Raw genomic sequence first — 24226 nt, 5'->3', positions numbered from 1 at the left:
TCCAGGTTAGAAAACTTTTATGTAAGCAAATATCACTTTTTTCAGAATCTATTTGCATTGCTGACAACAGCAGCAACTGGCTGATCCACAGGCTGCATGGCTCTGATGGCCTCAAAGCAAGCGCACAGTTTTCCCAGTCACTGTAAGAAAGTCATCATCAGCCAAGGCACGCAGGGCTTCTTCAAACATGTCTTTGGTAATTGCCTTTGGGGAAAAGAATGAAAACAAGTATATGTCAAACCCCCCTTTCTTTAACTGCCCTTGCAGTAAGGAGTGCCTTCCTTTATCTTTTTGTCCTTGAACTCAATCTGAATCCCTCCTTAGAGATTCTTGAGATACCGCCCAGAAAGAAACCTGTCACTGAAAAGGTGATAATCTCCAGGTGGGCTTTACATTGTTCTTGCTTCTCATGGGCAGTAGCTCTTTATATTCTTTCCCCCTCTTAACCTAACAGTCTCTCTCTCTCTCTTAAAAATAAAAACAACAACAAAAAACCCCACAACCTCCTCCCCCCTCACTAAATAAGCAAGGCTGCATTTGACCCAAACTTCTTTTCACTGAACAATTCATTATTTACAAAAGAACACCCGTCTGGGCGTAGTGGTGCATGTCTTTAATCCCAGCACTTGGTAGGCAGAGGTAGGAGGACTGCAATGAGTTTGAGGCCATCCTGAGACTACATAGTGAACTCTAGGTCAGCCTGGGCTAGAGCAAGACCCTACCTTGAAAACAAACAAAAAATAAAAGGAGACTCCTTTTTTTTCCAGGTAGGTTCTCACTGTATCCCAGGTTGACCTCAAACTCAGTGATCCTTCTACCTCAAGCCTCCCGAGTATTGGCATTAAAGAAGTGCAATACCTTGCCCAGCCACTTTCCTTTATTCTTAAAAAAAAAAAAAAAAAAAAAAAAATTAGAGAAAGATAGATAGAGAGACAGAGAGAGAGAGAGAATGAGGGAGAGAGAGGGAGAGGGGGAGAGAGAGAGAGAATGGGCATGCCAGGCCCTCCAGCCACTGCAAATGAACTCCAGACGAACGTGTCACCTTGTGCATGTGGCTTATGTGGGTCCTGGGGAATCAAATCAGGGCCCTTTGGCTTTGCAGGCAAATGCCTCAACTGCTAAGCCATCCTTCCAACCCCATTTTCCCTTATTTTTACCTGCATTTATTACTTACACATACATAGACACTTACCGTATCAGATTGTGCTCGAATATCCTCAAAAAGTTGCTGGTATTTTAGAGCTGGTGTTTTGCCCTTGGATAAAATAAGTTTTCTCAATACTTCTGCTAATTCTTCTTTCCGTTTTCGAGAAGTGGCACTCATTCCTAGTTAAAAAAAAAAAAAAAAAAAAAGAAATTTTTCTTTCATTAGCAAGTGAAATGTTCCAAGCTCCTATAAATTCAGTAACATTGTCAAGAAAGATATGGAGGAGGTGGAGAGATGGCTTAGTGGTTAAGGTGCTTGCCCGCAAAGCCAAAGGACCCAGGTTCAATTCCCCAGGACCCATGTAAGCCAGCTGCACAAGGTGGCATATTCATCTGGAGTTCGTTTGCAGTGGCTGGAGGCCCTGGTGCACCCATTCTCTAGTCTTTCTCTCTCTCAAATAAATAAAGTCTTTTAAAAACAAAACAGGAGTTTTTGTTCATCAGTAGCTAGTTGTCACTGAAAGAAAATCTACAGCCTGCGAAGGAGGCATTATCATGTTTATTAGGAATTAACATGCCCCCCCCCACATTGACTAGGCTTGCCTTGAATTCCTGGGCTCAAGTGGACCCCCTGCTTCAGCCTACTACTAACAGGCAATGGAGTTGTGAGGCAATGTGTCTGGCTCTCCTTAAATGGATACTAACAGGCACCAAGACAGCAAAGGAGACAGAATCCCCTTAGAATTATACATGAGTATCGTGTGTGTGTGTGTGTGTGTGTGTTTATGTATGCATGTATGTATGTATTTGACAATATGTATAGGTACACTAGGGCCTCAGGCTAATGCAAACGAAAACTGTGCATCTGGTTTTTTGAGCAAGTGCTTTAACTGCTGAGCATCTTCCAAAGCCCTAACCTGCATGATTTTTTCTTTCGAGGTAGGGTCTCACTCTAGTCCAGGCTGACATGGAACTCACTATGTAGTCTCAGGGTGGCCTCGAACTCATGGCAATCCACCTACCTCTGCCTCCCAAGTGCTGGGATTAAAGGCATGTGCCACCATGCCTGGCATACCCTGCATATTTTTATAAGGAGAATACAGGGTACGAGGCAGCTTTCAATAAAATGCCCTGGTCCCAGAACATTTAAGAATTAGTTTTAGGGCTGGAGAGATGGCTTAGTGGTTAAGGCATTTGCCTGAGAAGCCTAAGGACCCAGGTTCAATTCCCCAGTATCCATGCAAGCATAAAGTGGTGCATGTTTGCATGTGTTTGCAGTGGCTAAAGGCCCTGGGGTGCACATTTTCTCTATCTGCCATTTCCTCTCATTCTCAAATGAATGAATAAGATATTTTTTAAAAAATTAAAAAAATAGAATTTGTTTTAAAGCCAGATGCACAAGGTGGCACACATATACAGAGTTCATTTGTAGTGGTTAGAAGCCCTGATGCACCCATTCTCTCTCTTAAATGAATAATAAAAAAAGCAAAACAACAACAACAAAATCTAGGTATCAGCTTAAATCTGTAATGTCCAATAAATAAATATAACTTAGAATTTTTTTTTTTTTTTTAAGGTTGTGTCTTGCCCTAGCCCAGGGCGGCCCAGAACTCAGTGATCCTCCTACTTCTGCTTCCCAAGTGCTGGATTAAAGGTATGTACTATCATGCCCAGCTAAAGTTCTTTTTTTTTTTTTTTTTTTTCCCAGAGGTAGGGTCTCACTAGCCCAGGCTGACTTGGAATTCACTATGGAGTCTCAGCGTGGCCTTAAACTCATGGTGATCCTCCTACCTCTGCCTCCCGAGTGCTGGAATTAAAAGCATTAAAAGCGTGCGCCACCACACCCGGCTTTTTTAAAGTTCTTTTTTATTGTTGTTGTTCAAAAGTCACAAACCTGTAGTGAGGATGGATATATCCACAATGCCAGTCCGGGGATCAGTTGCAGACTGCTTCAGAGCCTCCCGGTGGAGGCGCTTTGCCTCTTCCACATCAATTGCTTCCACTTTGTTTGAAAATCTCACTTTGGCATGGGCTTCTGCTAAGCGAATCAATGACTCTAGTTGTCGAGGGTATGCAGAAACCATTCCTCGGCTGCTACCGATCTTCCTCATGTCTACATAAGCCTAAAGCAGGCAGAGGAAACAAGTGAAATGCCTTGGTGATAAAAACCTGGTTAATGGTTAAACTTGAAGAGGTAGGGTTCCACTGAATAAACGTATGCCATGCCTGGTTGTATTTTCCATTGTGGAGGCACTGTGGGCAATCACAAATTGGATGTGGTCCTTGGCCTTGGAACTTACTAAGTGGTGAAACCCGACACATACACAGACATGCGCACAGACCAGACCATAGAGAATCTAGAGAAGAATCATGACATCAATGTATAGTGATGCCAGAAACACCTGAAAAACACTTGGGAAGACTTCTTAGAGACATCTAGCATAGACATGAAGAACAGAGGCTATAAGGATAGAGAGATAGCTCAGAAGAATGTTGCCTGAAGTTACAAAGGCTCTGGTTATAATCCTCAGCACCAACACACACAGAGAACAGAGAGAAGCACAGCGGCAGAGGAAAGGGATATGGCATGATGGGAACAAGGCTGAAAAGAGGATGAACCAGTGGATCCATATAAAAAGACTTGGGTATTAGATACAGATCTATTTAATGAGGCATGTAAAAGATGATGTCGTAAAGGGAAATTAAACTAATTTTATATGTAATGACAAGATTTTATTTCCATCACAATATAAATAAAAAATTACCTTTGATCCTCATGGAGCTCAGTTGGGATGTAAAAGCCATCAAAGCACTCAACCTAAATATGCCATTGTGGCTGAGCATGGTGGCGCATGCCTTAATCCCAGCACTTGGGAGGCAGAGGTAGGAGGATTACCATGAGTTCAAGGCTACCCTGAGACTCCATAGTGAATTCCAGGTCAGCCTGGGCTAGAGTGAGACCCTACCTCAGGAAAAAACAAAGAACACGCCATTGTGTACTGCTGCTCCTGAGTAGAGAAGCATTAATTTAAAATGCCATTTAGTTTGATTCTTTTTCTCTTCGAGGTAGGGTCTCACTTTAGCCCAAGATGACCTGGAATTTACCATGTAGACTCAGGTTGGCCTCAAACTCTCAGTGATCCTCTGACCTCTGGCCCCCAAGTACTGGGATTAAAGGCATGCACCACCACACTCAGTTTAATTTTTAAAACCTAGGAAATGGGCTGGGGAGATGGCTTAGTGGTTAAGTGCTTGTCTGTGAAGCCTAAGGACCCCGGTTCGAGGCTCAATTCCCCAGGACCCACGTTAGCCAGATGCACAAGGGGGCGCACGTGTTTGGAGTTCGTTTGCAGTGTCTGGAAGCCCTGGCGCGCCCATTCTCTCTCTCTCTCCCCTTATTTCTCTGTCTGTCACTCTCAAATAAATAAGTAATAAACAAAGAAATTTTAAAAACTAGGAAATGGAGCCTGGAGAAATGGCTCAGCAGTTAAGGTGCTTGCAAAGCCTAACCACCGGGGCTCAATTGTGCAGTACCTACATAAACTAGATGCACAAAGTGGTACATGCATCTGGAGTGTGTCTGCAGTAGCTAGAGGACCTGTGCATCCATACTCTCTATAGATCCTCTGCTTGCAAATCAATAAAATAACCCAGATACATAAATTGACACTGGTGGAGAGCTGGGCGTGGTGGTGCACACCTTTATAGGAGGATCTTTGAGGACACCCTGAAACTACAGAGTTAATCCAGGTCAGCTGGAGCTACAGTGAGACCCTACCTCGAAAAACCAAACCAAAAACCAACTGCCCCCCCAAAACAAAACCAGCAACAGAACAACAAAAATATTGGAGAGATGGGTTAGCAGCTAAAGAGCTTGCCTGCAAAATCTAACAACCCATGAAAAGCCATACGCAAAGTGACACATGCATCTGGAATTTGTTTGCAGCAACTGGAGGCCCTAGTGCATCAATTCTCTCTTTCTCTGTGCTCTGCTTGCAAATAAAAATAAATATTAAACAAGAAAAGCATTTAAGCATAAAAAATATACTATGTAAGTTTTCTCCCTTTAACACTGGAGAAAAGAGTGTTATGGAAAACTCACTCAATAAAAGAATTCATAGTGTAAAGGGGATATTAGTTGACCTGACACTTGTCGACAGGCTCAGTGAAACCTTTTCTTAGGTTTCATTACCTCAATGAGAGCCTGGCTAGCCTCTTCACTCAGCCGGGGCATGATGGTGGTGTGTGCATATGCAATATAGTCCTTCAACACTGCCATGTCCAGGAATTCCTCCTCCATCTGCTCCTCACTCTGGTAGTACAGCGCAACCAGGTGGTGAGCCAGACGCCGGTCATAGGCCTCATCCTGAGGGTCCAGCATGAGGAAGATCAGATCAAACCTGAGAAGACGGAGGAAAAACAATGTCTTCTTAGTTGGTGCACCAACATATTTAGAAACAGAAGTGTTTGTTCTCTCCCCCCACCGCACCAAATGTAGGGTCTCACTTAGTCCAGGATGACCTGGAATTCACTATGTAATCTCAGGGTGGCCTCGAACTCACAGAGATCCTCCTACCTCTGCTTCCCAAGTGCTGGGATTAAAGACATGCACCACCACGCCTGGCTAAGGCTTTTTGACTGCATCAGACTGCATTGATGGTGGCCTCAATGAGAGTTGCCAGGGGAAAGAATATTACTGCACTGCAAAAGGGCCAATCAACCTGACCCATCCTTAGGTTTGCCAAGATAACAAGTGAGTAAGAAAAGTAAAGCTTTTATCAGGGAAGTTACTGTAAGTCTGAGGACTGGAAGATTTGGATGAAAATAATTTCAACTATTTTGAGAAAAAAAATTGTTAGGGGCTTAGAGATAGCACGAGGCCCTACATTCAATCCCCAGCACCACCAGAAAACAACAAAAGACTTTAGGCAATTAAATACATAATTGCTGCCATGAAGAACACTGATAAACCAGATGTGAAAACATTGTACATGGAGTAAAGAAACTGTTAACAGAGGCTCGATCTACTTTCTTCTCAATTCCCTGCTGAAAATCCCACAAATAAGCAAAAGCATGCTTTACAAAAATGATTTAAGCCAGGCATGGTGGTACATGCCTTTAATCTTAGCACTTGGGAGGAAGAGGTAGGAGGACTGCTGTGAGTTCAAGGCCATCCTGAGACTACCTAGTGAATTCCAGGGTCAGCCTGAGCTACAGCGGGACCCCACCTCAAAAAGACCAAAAAAGGACTAGAGAAATGGCTTGGCCAGCAAAGCCAAAGGATCCAGATTCAACTCTCAAGGAACCAGGTAAACCAGATGCACAAGGTGGCACGTGCATCTGGAGTTTGTTTGCAGTAGCTAGACGCCTTGGTGTGCCCATTCACTCACTCACTCACTCACTCACTCACTCACTCACTCACTCTCTCTCTCTCTCTCTCTAGTAAATGAAATACTTTTTACAAAAAGATTTACTACCTTGACAACAATGTGTGAGGTAGCTGGATGTTTTCAATGGTTGTTTTTTTAGGATTCCATTGAGATTCAATGGGATTTGCTGCTGCCAGGACAGAGGTACGTGCATTGAGCTGACAGATGATCCCAGCCTACCAAAGAAAACAGTACAGTTAGAAGCCTTCCCTGATGCTGGCAAGGAAGACAGCCATCCTCACCTGATCGCCTGCTAAGCCTCATTCCCTAGCCAAAAGCCATGTCACTTTCACTGGCTTCCTCATGAGGACATGTCTTGTGCTCAGATAGGTGTGTGCTGCATCTCTAAGAGCAAACACTTGTGGCATGTCTAGCATTAACTCAAGTTCATAAGTACCACATAACAGTGAGTTAACAGTACAAAAGGTAAGAGGTTAGTTACCCTGTAGAAAATGCTTAGGTTTTGCTGAAATGTGATATTAAAAGCACTGATGTTTCCTTAAGTTAAACTAGGTAAGGCTATACCTAACAGCTCTGCAGCTGCTTCATGTCAAGGAACCACATGTCTAACCATGTTTGAAGTCACAGTGGCAATCATGACTCACCTTTGCAATGGACAAAGTCTGCTGTTCCATGACTTCGTGTAGCACTGATCTTGTACTTTCATTCATTTTGTCAAACTCATCAATACAGCAAATGCCATTATCACTCAGGACAAGGGCACCTGTCTGCAGAACCAGCTGCCTTGTCTCAGGGTCTTTCATCACATAGGCTGTGAGGCCAACAGCACTGGAGCCCTTTCCAGATGTGTATTGGCCCCTGGGTACCAGGTTGTACACATATTGCAGCAGCTGGGACTTGCTAGTGCCAGGGTCACCACATAAAAGGATGTTGATCTCAGCACGAAATTTGCCCCTTCCTGTGTGACTGAAATCCTTCCTTGTTCCACCGAAGAGCTGAAGCAAAATACCCTAAAATGATGACAAAAAAACTAAACATTATGTACTGCAGAGTAACAAAGTTGCCTTAAACTTCAGAGGCACTTTTCTAAATTATTGATTGAAGATATACAAAGTATGTGATATCATGCAAGACCATTACTCACGCAGATCCCTGTTCTGACCCTATGTGACCTCTTATGTTTAAGAATATGAATGCGCTCAGTGCAAGGATGAGTACATAGGCCACAAAGTTGTAACACTCAACCTATATTCAAGGCAGAGAACAGAGCTTTGCTTTGCCACACAGAAAACAACTCTTACTCCTGGGAGATATTAGCAGCATGAAAGTGCTCCCCCCCCCCCCCGCCCCCCAGAGGTAGAGTTTTACTCTAGCTCCAGACTGACCTGGAACTATGTAGTCCCAGGCTGTCCTAGAACTCAGTGATCTCCCTACCTCTGCCTCCCACGTGCTGGGACTAAAGGCCACCATGCCAAGCTGAAAGTGTTCCCTCCAACCTTTTCTTCTTGAGACAGAGTCTCACATATTCCAGGCTTGCCTTGAACTCCAGATCTTCCTCTATCTGCCTCCATGTGCCATCACAACTGGCTGCAAATAGATTTTTATACTACTTGTTTCCAAATAAGAAGTCCCCATCCCAAGCTAAAAACTCCATTACTGAAATGACTTAGTGGTTAAGGTGCTTGCCTGCAAAGCCAAAGGACCCAGGTTCAATTCCCCAGGACCCATGTAAGCCAGATGAACAAGGTGGTGCATGCATCTGGAGTTTGTTTGAACTGGCTGGAGGCCCTGGTACACCCATTCTCTCTCTACATGCCTTCCTCTCTTTCTCAAAACAAACAGACAAACAAAAAAAATCCATTACCTTCTTTATATCTTCATGTTCATAAATGCTGGGAGCCAAGGCTGAAGCAAGTCTCTCATAAATGTCTGGCTTCCTGGAAAGTTCCTTAAGCAACTTCACACGGTTCTCTGAAAAAAGCTTCTGTTCTGCTTCTTCATCCAGGCCATGCAAGCGTTTTGCATCCGTTTTCCGATAATGAATGACATCAATGTGGGTTTTGTAGACAGACTTCACGTTGCTCACTCTTGGATTAACTCGAATAGGTACTGCTCGATAGATGCCTGAGGACACATCCAGGAGAAACACTTTTTATCTTTGTGCTTCTTCATCTGCATATTCAGCGGTCAGAACAGAAAATGAGCAACACCAAGTTAAGCAATCCAGCTCACCTTAGCCTCCATCACAGCTCTGTGAGCATTTTAGGATGAGGCCTCAGGCCTACAATGCAAATTTCCTGGCACTCTTGGAAAGAAACAAGTTCTTAGAACAACAGATCTAAATGTATGTTTGGCTGGGCGTGGTGGTGCATGCCTTTAATCCTAGCACTCGGGAGGCAGAGGTAGGAGGATCGCCATGAGTTTGAGGCCACCCTGAGACTCCATAGTGAATTCCAGGTCAGCCTGAGCTAGAGTGAGACCCTACCTCGAAAAACCAAAAAAAAAAAAAAAAAGTTAAATGTATGTTTGCCCATATCCAAGTGTTAGGTGTGACCTTGGGCAGCTATTTGTGCCTAACTGCTTAGCACACAACTGTTCTGGATGTGAAATGAAAGTGGACTGGTTCCAGCAAAAGGCCTGACTCATTGCTGTAATCAGTAATATATATAGTAGTATTGTTTTCCTAGGCAAAATGCTCAGAATGTTAACTTTGGATTTCAAACTAGAAATCTTGACTTCTAGGCTGATTCTGTCCTGTTGCTCATTTCTTTTTCCCCTCCAAGTAAAGTTTCATTCTACCCTGTCTGACCTGAAACTCACTGTAGTCCCATACTGGCCTCAAACTCACAGCAATTCTCCTACCTCTCAAATGCTGGGCTTAACAGTGTACATATGCATGTTCTGATGCTATTTTCTTTCTTTTATTCACTATGTAGTCTCAGGGTGGCCTCGAACTCATGGCAATCCTCCTACCTCTGCCTCCTGAGTGCTGGGATTAAAGGCATGCACCACCACCCCCGGCTTCTTTTGGTTTTTAAGGTATGGTCTCACTCTAGCCCAGGCTGACTTGGAATTCACTACCTAGTCTCAGGCGGGACTCAAAGGGGAGAGGGAGGGGGAGGGAGGAAGAAAACTGGTATACCAGGGCCTCTAGATGCTGTAAACGTACTCTAGACACATGTGCCACTTTGTGCATTTGACTTTATGTGGGTACTGGGGAACTGAACTCCAGTCATTATGGGCAAGTACCTCAACTGCCTAACCATCTCTCTAGCCCTGCTACTGACTTAAAAAAAAAAGTTTTTATTTTTATTTATTTATTAGAGACAGAGAGAGGGAGGGAGAGGGGAGAGTAGAAAGAGAGAGAGAACAGGCACGCCAGGGACTCTAGCAGCTGCAAATGAACTCCAGATGCATGTGCCACCTTGTGCATCTGGCTTATGTGGGACCTGAAGAATTGAACCTGGATCCTTAGGCTTTGTAGGCAAGCGCCTTAACCACTAAGCCATCTCTCCAGCCTTCTTCTTTTTTTTTTTTTATGAGGTAGGGTCTCACTCTAGCCCAGGCTGACCTGGAATTCACTATGGAGTCTCCTACCTCTGCCTCCTGAGTGCTGGGATTAAAGGGCATGCACTACCACACCCAGCTTTCCTACTGCTTTTTGAGGATTAAATAGATCTCACTCTTTCTCATCCTGATGGCACAGACCAAGATCCTTACTCATCAGATCAAGATTTAAAACAGAAAAACCAGCTTACATATAACAAATTTAGAATACAAACTAGATTATAATTTATGTCTAGATGGATGAGGAACAGGTGTATTAATGACATCTTAAGTGTCCCAGCTATGTTCCTATAGGGACCTGCTGTGATTCACTTCTACAGAAAATCACTGAAATTCTTAAAAGTCTCTGAAACGCTTGCTTTGTCCAAATAGTTTCACATGCTCAAGCATATTAAGTTCACTTTGCACTTGAGAAAACTAGCCTAAAGTACTAAACGTTTCAGGACAGTTGGGAGGCTAAACAAGAATTTGCATGAACTTCCACTACTACACATATATTTACAGCTTAAGATTGCCTGTGATTTCTGCTAGTTTTATGCTGATGAAAATCCAGATTGATGGAGGAATAGACAGACTGCAGTCCTAAGCCCCTAAAGCCAGGGCTCTTTAGACTCAATTCCACTGTGAAGAACAATTCTGATACTCTTACCTTCCACCCACTGACAAAAATGCCTCCAAAGTGTGGAAAGAGTGAAACCCAGATAGCATTGTGGAAAGGTCACTCTTGGCAAGGAGAGAGAGGATCTGGAATCTGAAGCCACTATTACTGCAGTACTGTAGTGTAGCTACTAGCAAATCTACATTAGCCTCCTCTTGTGCAAGCAAAATGCTCTGTCCTGTTCTTTTCTGAATAAATGTTCACTTGTATGTGGAAAATTATTCCTGACTCCTGAGTTGGTGTTATTTTGAGCTGTTGGCACACATCAAATCCTATCAATACCAGACTTTTTCTTAAGCTGCTTCCTCCTGGCACTATCACTACCAATCTGACACAAACATAAGGAGACCTATACAGCAAGGGGCAAGGAACCACCAGGACAATGCATTCCAAAATCCAAGTCTGTAAAAAACTGAATGGCTTCAGTGTTAGGCTATAGTTGTAACTTAAAAAGCTGGTACTTACTTACATAAGACCTACATTGGCAATAGATAGTGGACGCAGCCCCAGCCCAGTGAATCAATGAAAGTTGAATGACTCACTAAAGGAACATTAAAAGCAGGACAGACATCCTGGCCTGTTGTCCAAACCTAAATTCTTACCTGTGACATTCACCCTGTCCCCGGGCTGAACCTTGTCCACAAGATCATTGTGGGCAAAAAGGACAACTGTGTGAGGTGTCTGTCCAGCAGGCATGTCTTCAGGAGACTCTTGAAGTTTGATCTGAATAACAATGAAGAGAAAACTTGAGAAAGAAAGCAGGGCAGAAAACAAATGAACTAAAAACCAGGATCACCCCTAAAATGCCCCAAACAGCTGCATGCCACTGCACAGCCTGGACATAACTATGTTTAATACCTAACATCTTTCACTTCTTTTGCATAAATGTTTATCTGTAGTTCAAACTGGTAGGGTCTCACTCTAGTCCAGGCTGACCTGGAACTGTAGTCTCAGGATAGCCTTGAGCTCACGGTGATCCTCCTACCTCTGCCTCCCCAGTGTTGGTATTAAAGGCATGCACCACCACGCCCAGCTACCTTTTTTTTTTTTTTTTTTTGAGGTAGGGTCTCACTCTAGCCCAGACTGATCTGGTATTCAGAGCTCCTCCTAACCCTGCTGAGATTAAAGAATAAAGGCATGCACCACCAAGCTTGGCCCAAAGCACACGTTTTATGGCCAACCATTAGGCATTTAAAAATATTTATTTATTTGCAAGCAGAGAGAGATGGAGAAGACACAATGGATGCACCATGGCCTCTAGCTGCCGCAAACAAACTCCAGGCGCATGTGACACCTTGTGTATCTGGCTTTATGTGGGTACTGGGGAACTGAACTCAGGTTATTAGGCTTTGCAGGCAAGTGGCTTATCTGCTAAGCCATCAATCTATTCAGCGTCACACTCACAGATTCTTGCTTTGTCTGTCTACATCCACTCATGTAACAAGTAAGTACCTGCCTTCTGTAAAGTTGGTTCAGAGTGAATAAAGTTCCCCCTTTCATGGAGAGGAGGGGGACAGACAACACAGTAGACAGAAACAAAACAGTTGAAGACTACATGGCCCTCAGGCAGTGGAATGTAGATGCTTAGGGATGGTGACTCCCTTCAGCTAGTTCTAAGGATGTCACAGCTTTATTGTTTTCTATTTCTAACTCTTAGCACTGCTTCCCATTGTCAAAGAAATTGTTTAAATAGGGGGCCAGGGAAATGGCTTAGCAGTTAAGGCCTGCGAAGCCTAAGGACCCTGGTTTGATTCCCCAGGATCCACATAAGCCAGATGCACAAGGGGGCACATGCGTCTGGAGCTCGTTTTGTAGTGGCTAGAGGCCATGGTGTGCCCATTCTCTTTCTATCTGCTTCTCTTTCTATTCCTCTCTCAAATGTATAGAAATATTAAAAACAACTGTTTAAATATTATGGCAAATCTGTTCTCATATGCCAACTTTAATGCATCAAGTATTTTATTTATTTATTATTATTTTTAGTTATTCAAGGTAAGATCTCACTCAAGCCCAGACTGACCTGGAATTTACCATGTAGTCTTGGGGTGGTCTTAAACTCACGGTCATCCTCCTACCTCTGCCTCCTAAGTGCTGGGATTAAAGGCATGTGCCACCAGACCTGGCTTTATTTATATTTTTGAGAGAGGTATAGAGAGAGGGAGGGAAGGAGGGAGGGAGGGAGGGAGAGAGTGAGTGTGAGAGAGAGAGAGAGAGAGAGGGGGGCGGGGGGGGGGGAGAGAGACACAGACAGACAGACACACACAGACAGGGAGAGAATGGGCACACCAGAGCCTTTCAGCTGCTGTAAACAAACTCCAGACATGTGCTCCCTTGTGGGCATGCTGGCATCACTCCTGTGTCTGGCTACTTGGGATCTGGAGGATATGAACAGGAATCCTTAGGCTTCACAGGCAAGTACCTTAACCACTAAGCCATCTCTCCAGCCTGCATCACATATTTATTTTAAAATATTTTTATTTATCTGGGGAGAAAGACAAGGGGAGACAAGGGTATGGATTCTTCAAAGCCTCTTGCCAATGCAAATGAACTGCAGACACCTGTGCCATTTTATGTGTCTGGCTTTACGCAGGTGCTGGGGAATCAAACCTGGCCTGTCAGGCTTTGCAAACAAGAACCTTTAACCACTAAACCCTCTCATAGTTTCCAAAAAAGTAATTAATACTAAATCTGATTTATTTTATCAAACAGCAAGCCAATTTGATCTGTTAACTTCTAAAGTGATGGGAACATTTTAACAGCTTTGAGCATGAAATACTGAACTGGTATTCACTGGTAGTAAAAGGCTACCAAGTTCCAATGCTGGAGCCCAGTATGTTTCAGATATTCCAGCTGGAAGTGTTTATCAAAACATCTACCATCAAAAAGGAATGGAGGGCTGGAGAGATGGTTTAGTGGTTAAAGTACTTGCCTGTGAAGCCTAAGGACTTATGTTCAAGTTTTTAGTTCCCATGTAAGCCAGACGCACAAAATAAGGCAAGCATGCAAGAGGGCACATGCATCTGGAGATCGATTACAGTGGCTGGAGGCCCTGGTGCACTAATTCTCTCTCTCATTAAAAAAAAAAAAAAAAAAAAGGTACTTTGTTGGGCTAGGAATTGAAGCTAGGCATGGTGGTGTGTGCCTTTAATCCCAGTACTTGGGAGCCAAGGTAGGAAGATAGCTATGAGTTTGAGGTCACCCTAAGACTATAGAGTGAATTCCAGGTCAGCCTGGGCTAGAGTCAGATTCTACCTTAAACCCCCAGTGCCCTCCCCCAAAGGAATGTAAAAAGCTGAATGTCATTTATGAAGGTTGAGGGCCAGAGTGACAAACTAAATTTGGCTGAGGAATCAGACAGAGGCAGAACAAAGGCAAGTATTTGTTGGGGAGGTCCACCCTGGGTACAGAAAAGCCACATACCATCTGCTTGTCAGAGAAGAGGGAGCGGTTGTGGATCAGCGCCATGCTGTGGTTGGTGTGACAGCGGGCACAAGTGCAGGGCTCTGCAATGCGGCCACGGTCCATCTCCACTCGGGTGGTGTGGGCACACACTTGGCACTGAAAGAAGGCCTCCTGCATCTCGGGGATCAGCTGGGATGTCCTGATGACCATACCATTGATGGTGATGAGCTGGTCAATGTCTACAAGGAAGAGAGGTTGGCTTGTCTATCAGCTACTAATCTCAACCCAGCCAGGCCTGGCTCTCCCACCAAAGTAGGATCTTAATCTACACAGAGGTGTTGAGGACGCTGTTAACTTGACATGAACAGCTGGTTGGGTATCCTCAGGACTAGGACACCCTTTCAGTCCCGTCTTTTGTCCTCTTTAACACTAGATCCTAATGTCACAATGAGTCACTGTCACACTCTGCCTTTCAATTTACCTTGCATAGTTTAATTTATGAACTTCACCAAACTCTAAGAGTGACAAAAATCTTTCTCCTCCTGGTGCCATATCAATTTTGAAATAAATCTAGATTCTTTGCTGGCATTCCCAGCAGTTTAGGACCAAGGCTTTTCAGCCCCACTCAAACACTGCTTACCAAACAAAATCCCTGCTTCAGCCCTCCATATCGTAGTGCTTATATAGCCCTTTCTGCCTGCCTACCTTCTTTCTTTCCTTCACCGTCTAGAATGAATTCCATACTTCACAAATTTCTTCATGTAAATTTCTCCCACCATAAATTTTTCCCTCATAGACCTAGCACTTTGCTCCTTCGCTGAGGCTCAGACTGATGCCTTCTGCTCTGTTCTATTTATTTATTCTTCTAATATTTTACTTGCCAAACTCGAACTTAAATTTGTATGCATGTGTGTAATCACATTAGGGCCTTGTGGTGGTTTGATTCAGGTGTCCCCCATAAACTTAGGTGTTCTGAATGCTAGGTTCCCAGCTGATGGAGATTTGGGAATTAATGCCTCCTGGAAGGGGTATATTGTTGGGGGCGGGCTTATGGGCTTTATAGCCAGTTTCCCCATGCCAGTGTTTGGCACACCCTCCTGTTGCTGTAGTCCACTTTATGTTGGCCAGGGGGTGATGTCCACCCTCTGCTCATGCCATCGTTTTTCCCTGCCATCGTGGAGCTTCCCCTCGAGCCTGTAAGCCAAAATAAATCTGTTTTTACCAGAAGCAGCTCTTGGTTGGGTGATTTCTACCAGCAATGCGAACCGGACTGCAACAGGCCTGTTGCTTCTACAAATGAACACCAGATGCTTGCACCACTTTTTGAGTCTGGCTTAACTGGGTGGCTTGGGAATTGACCCAGGGTTTTATAAGGAAGCACCTTTAACTGTGGAGCCTTCTTCCCTATCCCCCAAACTAGAATTTGTTTCTAAACTTCAAGGGTGGGGATATTGTTTTCTATAATGACTAAGCAAATGTCTACCAAATGGTTAATAGTCACATCAATTAAAAAACATGTGTTGTGTATAGGTGCATGCTTAACATGGCACATATGTGTGTGGAGGTCAGGACAACCTTGGAGTGTTTACCCGATTTTTTCACCTCATGACACGGGGTCTTTTGTACTGTTTTATTGCTGCATGCACATGTCTAGCTGGTCTGGGAGCTTCTGGGTTCTCCTGTCTGCTTCCCATTGTGGTAGGTATGTTGGGATTACAGACTTGTGTTTCTGGCTTTATGTAGGTGCTGTGGAAAGCTGAACTCAGGCTGCAAGGTTCTCAAACTAATACTTGTGCTGAGCCATCTTCCCAGCACCCTAGTCATACCTTCAACTTCCAACTCTTACAGACACACACAAACGGAGAGAAAGATTGGGTGTGCCAGAGCCCCTAGCCACTGCAAATGGATTCCAAAGCATGCATCACCTGTGCATCTGACCTACATGGGTAATGGGGAATAGAACCTGGGTCCTTAGGCTTCACATGTAAGCACCTTAACTGCTAAACCATCTCTTCAACCCCAAATCTTTTATTTAAGTTAGAATACATGAATCTATTGTTTTGTCCATTTATCATCTAGTATCACCTGTAAGAGTTTCAATGAAGACTTTTATTTTCATGTAAGAAATTTTTGTCTTATTATTAAATATATTACCTTCTGGATTCAGGTTTCTCATATTCTTTGTCTTCAATGCATTGAAAGGTCTTACTTGAATCTGATGCTCTAAGATGGAATCAGGGTAATGGTCAAAGAAGATCTCATTGACAGCCATGTCAAAGGTTGGAATAACCTCCTGTAGAAACAAATATAAGATACCAAGCTATGTTTGCACTCTTATCTTGGAATGTAAGAAAGAAACATTTCATGAGCACAAAGGAACAGCCAGGTGTGGTGTTGCAAATCTCTAATTCCAGTATTCATTCAAGAGGCAGATGCAAGAAGATCTCTATGAGTTCGAGGCCATCCTGGGCTACATAGTGAGATGCAGGTAAGCTTGGGGTACAGTGAGACCCTGTCTAAAAAAATAAAACTAAAACAAACAGAAACGGAATCATTGCAAAAATTGCCCAAGAGAAGCACACATATATACTATTTTCAAACCTTTGCCAGCCTGAATTATCTTTTCTTTGTACACTTTCACATGGGTTAAATGTGGTAGTATGTGAAAGTGCATTGTTATATGCTTTGGCTAGTAATGAAAGAAAAATTTATTTTAACAAAATGTGTGTGTGTGTGAAAGAGAGAGCGAGCGAGAGAGCGAGAGTGAGAGAGAAAGAGGGGGGGAGGGAGGCAGGCAGATAGAGAATGGGCGCACTAGGGCTTCCAGCCACTGCAAATGAATTCAAGATGCATGTGCCACTTTGTGCATTTGGCTTACATGGGTAATGGGGAATTGAACCTGAGTCCGTAGGCTTCACAGGCCTTAACCACTAAGCCATCTCTCTAGATTGAGAAATTTTTTTTTAATTCATGTTTTTACATCTTAATTTTCTTCCATAGTGAAATGATATGAATAAAACACATGAATTATTCTAACAAATGATTCTCATTGCACAGATCGAAAGACAGCTTTTGGGGGCTGGAAAGATGTCTCAGCGCCTAAAGGTGCCTGTTTGTAAGGCCTGCTGGCCTAGGTTTGATTTCCCAGTACCCATATAAAGCCAGATGCACAGAGTGGCACATGTGTCTAGAGTTCAAGTAAATAAATATATTAAAAGCAAAAGCAAGCAAACAAACAGGGCTGGAGAGATGGCTCCGTGACTAAAGACACTTGGTTGCAAAACCTGTTATCCCAGATCCAAATTCCCAGCACCCATGCAAAGCCAGATGCACAAAGTGGCACATGCATCTGGAGTTTGTTTGTAGTGGCAGGAAGCCCTGGTATGCCCATCTCCTCTTTCTCTGCTTGCAAATAAGTGAACGAAACATTAAAAAACAAATAAACAGGGGCTGGAGAGATGGCTTAGCGGTTAAGCCCTCGCCTGTGAAACCTAAGGATCCTGATTTGAGACTCGATTCTCCAGGACCCACGCTAGTCAGATGCACAAGGGGGCACAGACGTCTGGAGTTCGTTTGCAGTGGCTGGAGGCCCTGGTGTGCCCATTCTCTCTCTATGTCGCTCTCAAATACAACAACAAAATAAACAAAACAAAACAAAAAAACAAGAAAGCTAAAATAGGCCAGGCATTATGGCACATGTCTTTTAATCCCAGCACTCAGGATGCAGAGTTAGGATTGCTGTGAGTTCGAGGGCAGCCTGAGTCTCCAAAGTGAGGTCAGGTCAATCTGAGCTGGAGTGAGACCCTACCTGCAGAAGACAAAACAAAAACCCCACAAAACATTTTTGGGAGGCTAAGAAACTTAACCAAAATTATGCAGCTACCAAACAGCAAAGCCAAGATTCAAAACCCTAAGCCTGCTTGTCTCTAAAGTATATTCCTAGGCAAAATAGTTGGTATAAATACTTCTATCTAAAAGACTATACCATGGTTAATATATTTTAAGGGTGGTGGGAAGTACACAATGCACTTATGGAATATTTCCCCTTAAGGTAATTTATTTTGAGCTGGGCATGATGACACTCAGAAGGCCAAGGATCAGTTTAAGGCCAGCCTGTCCAACACAGTGAATTGAAGTCCATCTTGTCTTCTATGAGAGTTTCTTTCATCTTTTATGTTCAACAAAAGATAATTTACTTCATGAAATCCAAGAAACTATCACTGGCAAGATTATTTTAGGAAACACTACAAATTAAACTATGCCATGTCAACATGACAAACACTAAAGCATGGACAAAAAAGCCCACTTATTATTTTTTAAAATATTATTTATTTGCAAGCACACATGAGAGAGAATGGGCATGCCAGGGCCTCTAACTGCTGCAAACAAACTCCAGATGCATGCACCACTTTGTGCATCTGGCTTTATGTGAGTACTGGGGAATTGAATCCAGGTCATTAGGCTTTGCAGGTAAATGCCTTAGCCTCTGAGCAAGCTCTACAGCCCCAAGCTCACTTATAAAAGAGGTTAAACACGGTTTTCTCTAAAGTGTTCAAGCTTTAGAGACATCACATGGTATAACAAAAATTCTGCTTTCTAGACACATCCCTTATAGGTATTTACTATGATTTAAAAGGTAATAAAAAACAAATTCTTACCTGTGGGTAGGAAATAAGCTGTCTATACAAGTTCTTGTCAAATGATCTTATGTGTTCACAGTTGACATTTAAAAATGGCTCTCCTATAACATTAATCTGTGAGATAAAATGAGTTAAGTCATACTTACTAGTTTTACTTTAGAACATTAAAACTATAATTTGTAAATAATCTTTGATTACCTCTGAAAGCCGTTGCATGTACAAAGGTTTAGTAATATCTATGCCAACATTTTCTTCTTTAGTCAGAGGGTCAGTAAAATGCTTAAGAAATCTCTGTGAAATGGAAAAATACTACATTTAATCAATCTGGGAATCATTTAACTATTATTAACATGTAGGAAGCTGTATATAGTTATTTGTACAGAAGCATTACTATTTTTTTTTCTTTTTGGTTTTAGACAAGGTCTCACCACATATTCCAAGGTAGCTTTGAACTCAAGACAGTCCTCTTATGTCTTCTTCAAGTGCAAGGATTATAGCCATCATAACCTGAATGGCATGAATCCTATGACCCTCCCCGCCAAGAACATAAAAGTGCTGTGCTAGTTTTCCCTTTAAAATACTATAATGCCAGCACTCTGGAGGCTGAGGTAGGAGCATTATGAGTTCGAGGCTAGCCTGGGGTTACAGTGAATACCAGGTCAGCATAGGCTAAAGTGAGACTCCAAACAAAACAAAAGTATCCCACAAATCTTGATTTAAAAATTACTTAACAATTTAGTCCCACTGTAATCCCTCCAGTAAGATAGAGCAGGGTCAAATGACAGGGTCCCTTTGTACACAAGAGGTTCTTTATTTGGTGCATCAATTTTTATTAACTTCCATGATTCTCATGGTAATACTCTCCCTCCCCCCATTTCCCCCTATGAAACTCCATTCTCCATCATATCCCCTCCCTATCTCAATCAGTCTCTTTTATTTTGATGTCATGATCTTTTCCTTCTATTATGATGGTCTTGTGTAGGTAGTATCAGGCACTGTAAGGTCATGGATATCCAGGACATTTTGTGTCTGGGGGGAGCATGTTGTAAGGAGTCCTATCCTTCCTTTGGCTCTTACATTCTTTCTGCCCTCTTCTGCAATAGACCCTGAGCCTTGGAAGGTGTGATAGAGATATTACAGTGCTGAGTACTCCAGTCACTTCATTTTTTTTTTTTTGGTTTTCTAAGGTAGGGTCTCACTCTAGCTCAGGCTGACCTGGAATTCACTATGTATTCTCAGGGTGGCCTTGAACTCTCAGCAATCCTCCTACCTCTGCCTCCCAAGTGCTGGGGTTAAAGGCATGTGCTACCACGCCCGGCTCCAGTCACTTCTTTCTAGCACCATGATGCCTTCTGAGTCTCTCTCTCTTTTCTTTAAAATAAATATTTTCTTCATTCACTTGAGAAAGAGAAGGTGGGAGAGAGAGGGAAAAGGAGAGAGAATGGGCACATCAGAGCCTCCAGCCACTGCGAACTCCAGATGCATGTTCCACCTTGCGCATCTGGCTTATATGGGTACTACTGGCCAATCCAACTTGGGTCCTTAAGCTTCAAAGGTAAGCACTTTAATGGCTAAACAATCTCTCTAGCCCATAACAGGTTCTTGACAAGAAGTCCACAGCCTGAATGAAACACCACTGTTGTCATCTTCAAAGACAGAATTGAACAGATCAGTTTCTGAGTCCTTTTTGCATGACAAGAAATAAGAAATGCTAGTTGTCCACTGCTGGTGGGGCCCTAAGTTCTCTTGCTAATATTCAGGACAACCTACTTTATCATTGGGTGTGAGAAGCCCAGGCTCCTCATGGCTGTATTTGGAATTTGAAACTCTTACCTCCATGTGGCTTGGTGGTGCCACTGGATGGAATTCTTCAAACTATCCACCACACCAGAGAGGAACAGGGAAGAAGTTTCTCATATATATATGGTGCTATGGGTGTCGCTTGGTGCAACCACCACCTTACAAACCGGTAGTAACACATGCAAATCCAATAACTCAACAATTCTTCTCTTGGATACAGAGATATCTCATCTGCAATTACTTTCTTCATGTTCATTATCCAAAATGACCCTGTTTATCTGGTGTTCAATGTCTGCCTCCCTCAACAGAATACACAAGGCCTATGTCATTTATCTTTTTCTTTTTGAGGTAGGGTCTTGCTCTAGCCCAGGCTGACCTTAAACTCAGTGTTCTTCTTTCCTCTACCTTCCAAATACTGAGATCAAAGGTCTACGCCACCATACCCAGCTTATCTTCTTTTTCTTTTTTTTGTTTTTCCAAGGTAGGGTGTTACTCTAGTTGAGGCTGACCTGGAATTCACTATGGAGTCTCAGGGTGGCCTCGAACTCGCAGCAATCCTCCTACCTCTGTCTCCTGAGTGCTGGGATTAAAGGCATGCGTCACTATGCCCGAGTTAGCTTATCTTCTTTTTTAAAAAAATATTTTATTTGGGCTGGATGGGATGGCTTAGCAATTGTGGCATTTGCCTGCAAAGCCAATGGACCCAGGTTTGATGCTCCAGGACCCATGTTAGCCAAATGCACAAGGGGAGCACAAGTGTCTGGAGTTTGTTTGCAGTGGCTGGTGGCCCTGGTGCGCCCATTCTCTCTATCTGCCTCTTTCTCTCTTTGGTTGTTGCTCTCAGATAAACAAATAAATAAAAATAAACAAAGATGAAATGTCTATCCTAATTGTGCATGTGCTGGTCTCTACAAAACCAAAAATACCCACAAGAATGGAGTCAGTATTCCTCATCTCTCTCTGATTTCTCTGACATAGATAAAATCGTATTTATTTCCTGTGATGACAACTGGTAGACCATGCTGGAGACTCTTTCTCCTAGTTCTTTAGTGCTAAAAATGTTACTTCTTTTGTGATATTATAAATATAGCTGCAGCTGACCCTCAACACATACGGTGTCAAGGCACAGAAATTGTTCTTATCCAGTTGTATCCCAGATTAGGAAATTATATAGCCCATTTGGGCAGTCTTAGTCATAAAAATGCCCCATATGGTTTGGTTGATGTTTGGATCAAAAATCTTTCAGGGCTGTGGAAATGGCTCAGCAATTAAAGACACTTCCTTGCACAGCTTGCTAGCCTGGGATTCAATTCCCCAGTCCCCATGTAAAGCCAGATGCACAAAGTGGCACATGTGTCTATAGTTCATTTGCAGTGACAAGAGGCATTGGCACACCTGTTCTCTCATAAATAAATGAAAAACAAAACTATCTCCAATAATCTGCTACCTAATTCTTGACTGACTTATCTATACTTATTGCCTCCCTCCCAGCAGGCACAGTGAACTGATGGAGAGGAAGGGATGTTGTGGATCTAAGGTGAGCAAGGAGAATCCTGAACCACTATTAGCAATGCTGCCATGAGGTACAGCCTCATGACTCACTCAGCACTCACAATCTGCCTCTAACATAGAGGTTACAAACACTTTCTCCCAGCATTTTAATGAGTTTTTGCACATACAACTCACCTGAAAATTTTCCTTGCATGTTGCCACATTTACATCTGTTCCCCAGATTACAAGTTTTTGGCCTAGAGACTGTTCACTTGCCACTATATCTTCTGCTGCTGCCTACAGAGCAAAACACAACAAAACATGTTAAAGGAATCACCCATTTTATGTTTGACTGATGATGTTATTAGGTGACTGCTTTGTACTCACTCCATCAGATTGCAAATCCACCTGCAGACCCTTGCGTGCTGAGCCCAGGTCAGGCCTCTGCCTCACGGGTGTGCCCCTGACTCCACTTCTTGGGGTTCCTTCCACTCGAGAGCTGGGAGTGCCATATGTCAGTGGTGAGCTAACATCAAAGTCCAAAGGAATAGCTACAAAAAAATGTAAAAGTTTACCATGACATCTTAGTAACACATAAAACTCAACTTCAGCATGTTTTCTGTTCATGTTTCATTTATTACATTTCATGGAAATGTAATAAACTAAATATTTACCATACTCCATGATGGCTGAGATTTTGAGGACTAAAAGATCTATTAGAAAAGCACAAGGGGGAAAAAAAGAAAAGCACAAGGGTTGGGGAAATGGCTCAGTGTGTAAAGAGCTTGCCTTGCAACTAAGAGGACCTGAGCATCCCCATAAGATGCTGGGTGTAGGAGTGTGGGGCTATAATCCCAACATTGGAGGTTTGTTGCCCCTTGAGTGGAGTAAAATGAGTGAGCTCTAGAGACCCTGTCTCAAAAAGTAAGGCGGAGAGTGACTAGGGAAGACATTCAGCTTCAACTTCTGACCCCTGCATATTCACCTGCACATACAATAAAACATACACACGCTGCCCCTCCTCCACAAAAGTGGAAAAAAGATGCTTTCTGTGCTCACTAGGCCCTAATCTGTATCGACTCTATTTTATTCTCCAGCTCTTCTGGTAAAGATCCTTCTCGCTCACACAGAAGAAATGCTAAGGCACTGCAGCATGATCAAACCAGTAAACCTGACTAGCTGGAGAATCATCTTCACTATCAACCACAGCATAGTCCAGTTCTTCAGAAACCCACCTGAGGAATGCATCTGTGGAGGGCTGGAAAACAAGGTATCCTGTGCAGCAGGACTCTGTTGGAAGGCTCCTGGTGAGGTGGGCATAGGCTGCAGCTCTCCTGTGGAGGTGGAATCCTCGCCTCTCCGTCTCTGACTGGGAGACGACCTGGTTTCCTCACTTCGGACTTGTCACAGAAAACAAAACTATCAGTACTCATGTTTGGTCTTTCAGGGTTTGCTTCTTTGAGAAGTGTGATTACTTAACAAGTGAGAGGAAAATGGAATCGTGGCAAACGGGTGTGGGTCTGTTAACGCATTGGAGATGGGTGCTGGGGCAATCTACCTATATGCATAGAGGGGCAGGTTACTCAGGGTCGGGCACTACACCACCAGCCGAGAGGCACGCTCAGCTGCTGGGGCGCACGGGGCGGAAGTGGGGGGCGGGGAGGAGAAGGAACTCACGGGTCTGGGTCGGAGTGGCCCTGCCGCGCCGACTACTGCGGCGGCTCGGAGTGGACGCCGGGGACGACATGGTGCCTGGGAACCTGCGGACAGGAAACAGACTCGCGTTGCGTTCTCCCGACCCCCCGCGTGCGAGCTCGGCGCCACGATCTCGCGGACTGCTCGCAGCTTAAGAGGCCCACCTGTTTGCGTTCAGCTCCCGACCTAGCGGCGCTTTGCAGCTTTGCTAGAGCGCGCGCGCGAGCCCACGTTTCCCGCCAAACAGCCGTAGTTCCGGGCGGCGTCCCACCAATCACTGCAGCGCTCGCGCGTGGCTCCGCCCCCGGAAGGCGCCACTACGCACTTACGGGGGAGGACTGAGCCGCCTCCCGCGGGACGCACCGCGGGCGTCGCTGGGCTCTACCCGCAGAGAGGGTTGGGCTGACCTGCAGCCACGCTGGGTTTTCGCGGGAAGC

The 24226-nt window shown here is 43.8% G+C and overlaps 1 protein-coding gene across 1 annotated transcript; it reads right to left on the bottom strand.

The window, feature by feature from the left end:
- Mcm4 (minichromosome maintenance complex component 4) lies at positions 1-24056 on the bottom strand. The gene is made up of 17 exons (XM_045144270.1): positions 23954-24056; positions 23772-23854; positions 23330-23494; positions 22482-22645; positions 22290-22391; positions 19002-19094; positions 18822-18917; positions 16318-16456; positions 14182-14402; positions 11364-11484; positions 8401-8660; positions 7181-7546; positions 6624-6751; positions 5339-5546; positions 3041-3269; positions 1193-1326; positions 1-204 (listed from the first exon to the last, which is right to left on the bottom strand). Exons 2-17 carry the CDS (start codon positions 23839-23841, stop codon positions 112-114), a joined length of 2589 nt encoding a protein of 862 aa, XP_045000205.1. The 5' UTR covers positions 23842-23854; positions 23954-24056; the 3' UTR covers positions 1-111.
- Between the last annotated feature and the right edge of the window lie 170 nt (positions 24057-24226).

Source organism: Jaculus jaculus, chromosome 2, assembly GCF_020740685.1.
Source record: "Jaculus jaculus isolate mJacJac1 chromosome 2, mJacJac1.mat.Y.cur, whole genome shotgun sequence".
Classification (NCBI taxonomy): Eukaryota; Metazoa; Chordata; class Mammalia; order Rodentia; family Dipodidae; genus Jaculus; species Jaculus jaculus.
Note: the sequence above shows the minus strand (reverse complement) of the source record. Positions and strands in the feature narration are given on the sequence as shown.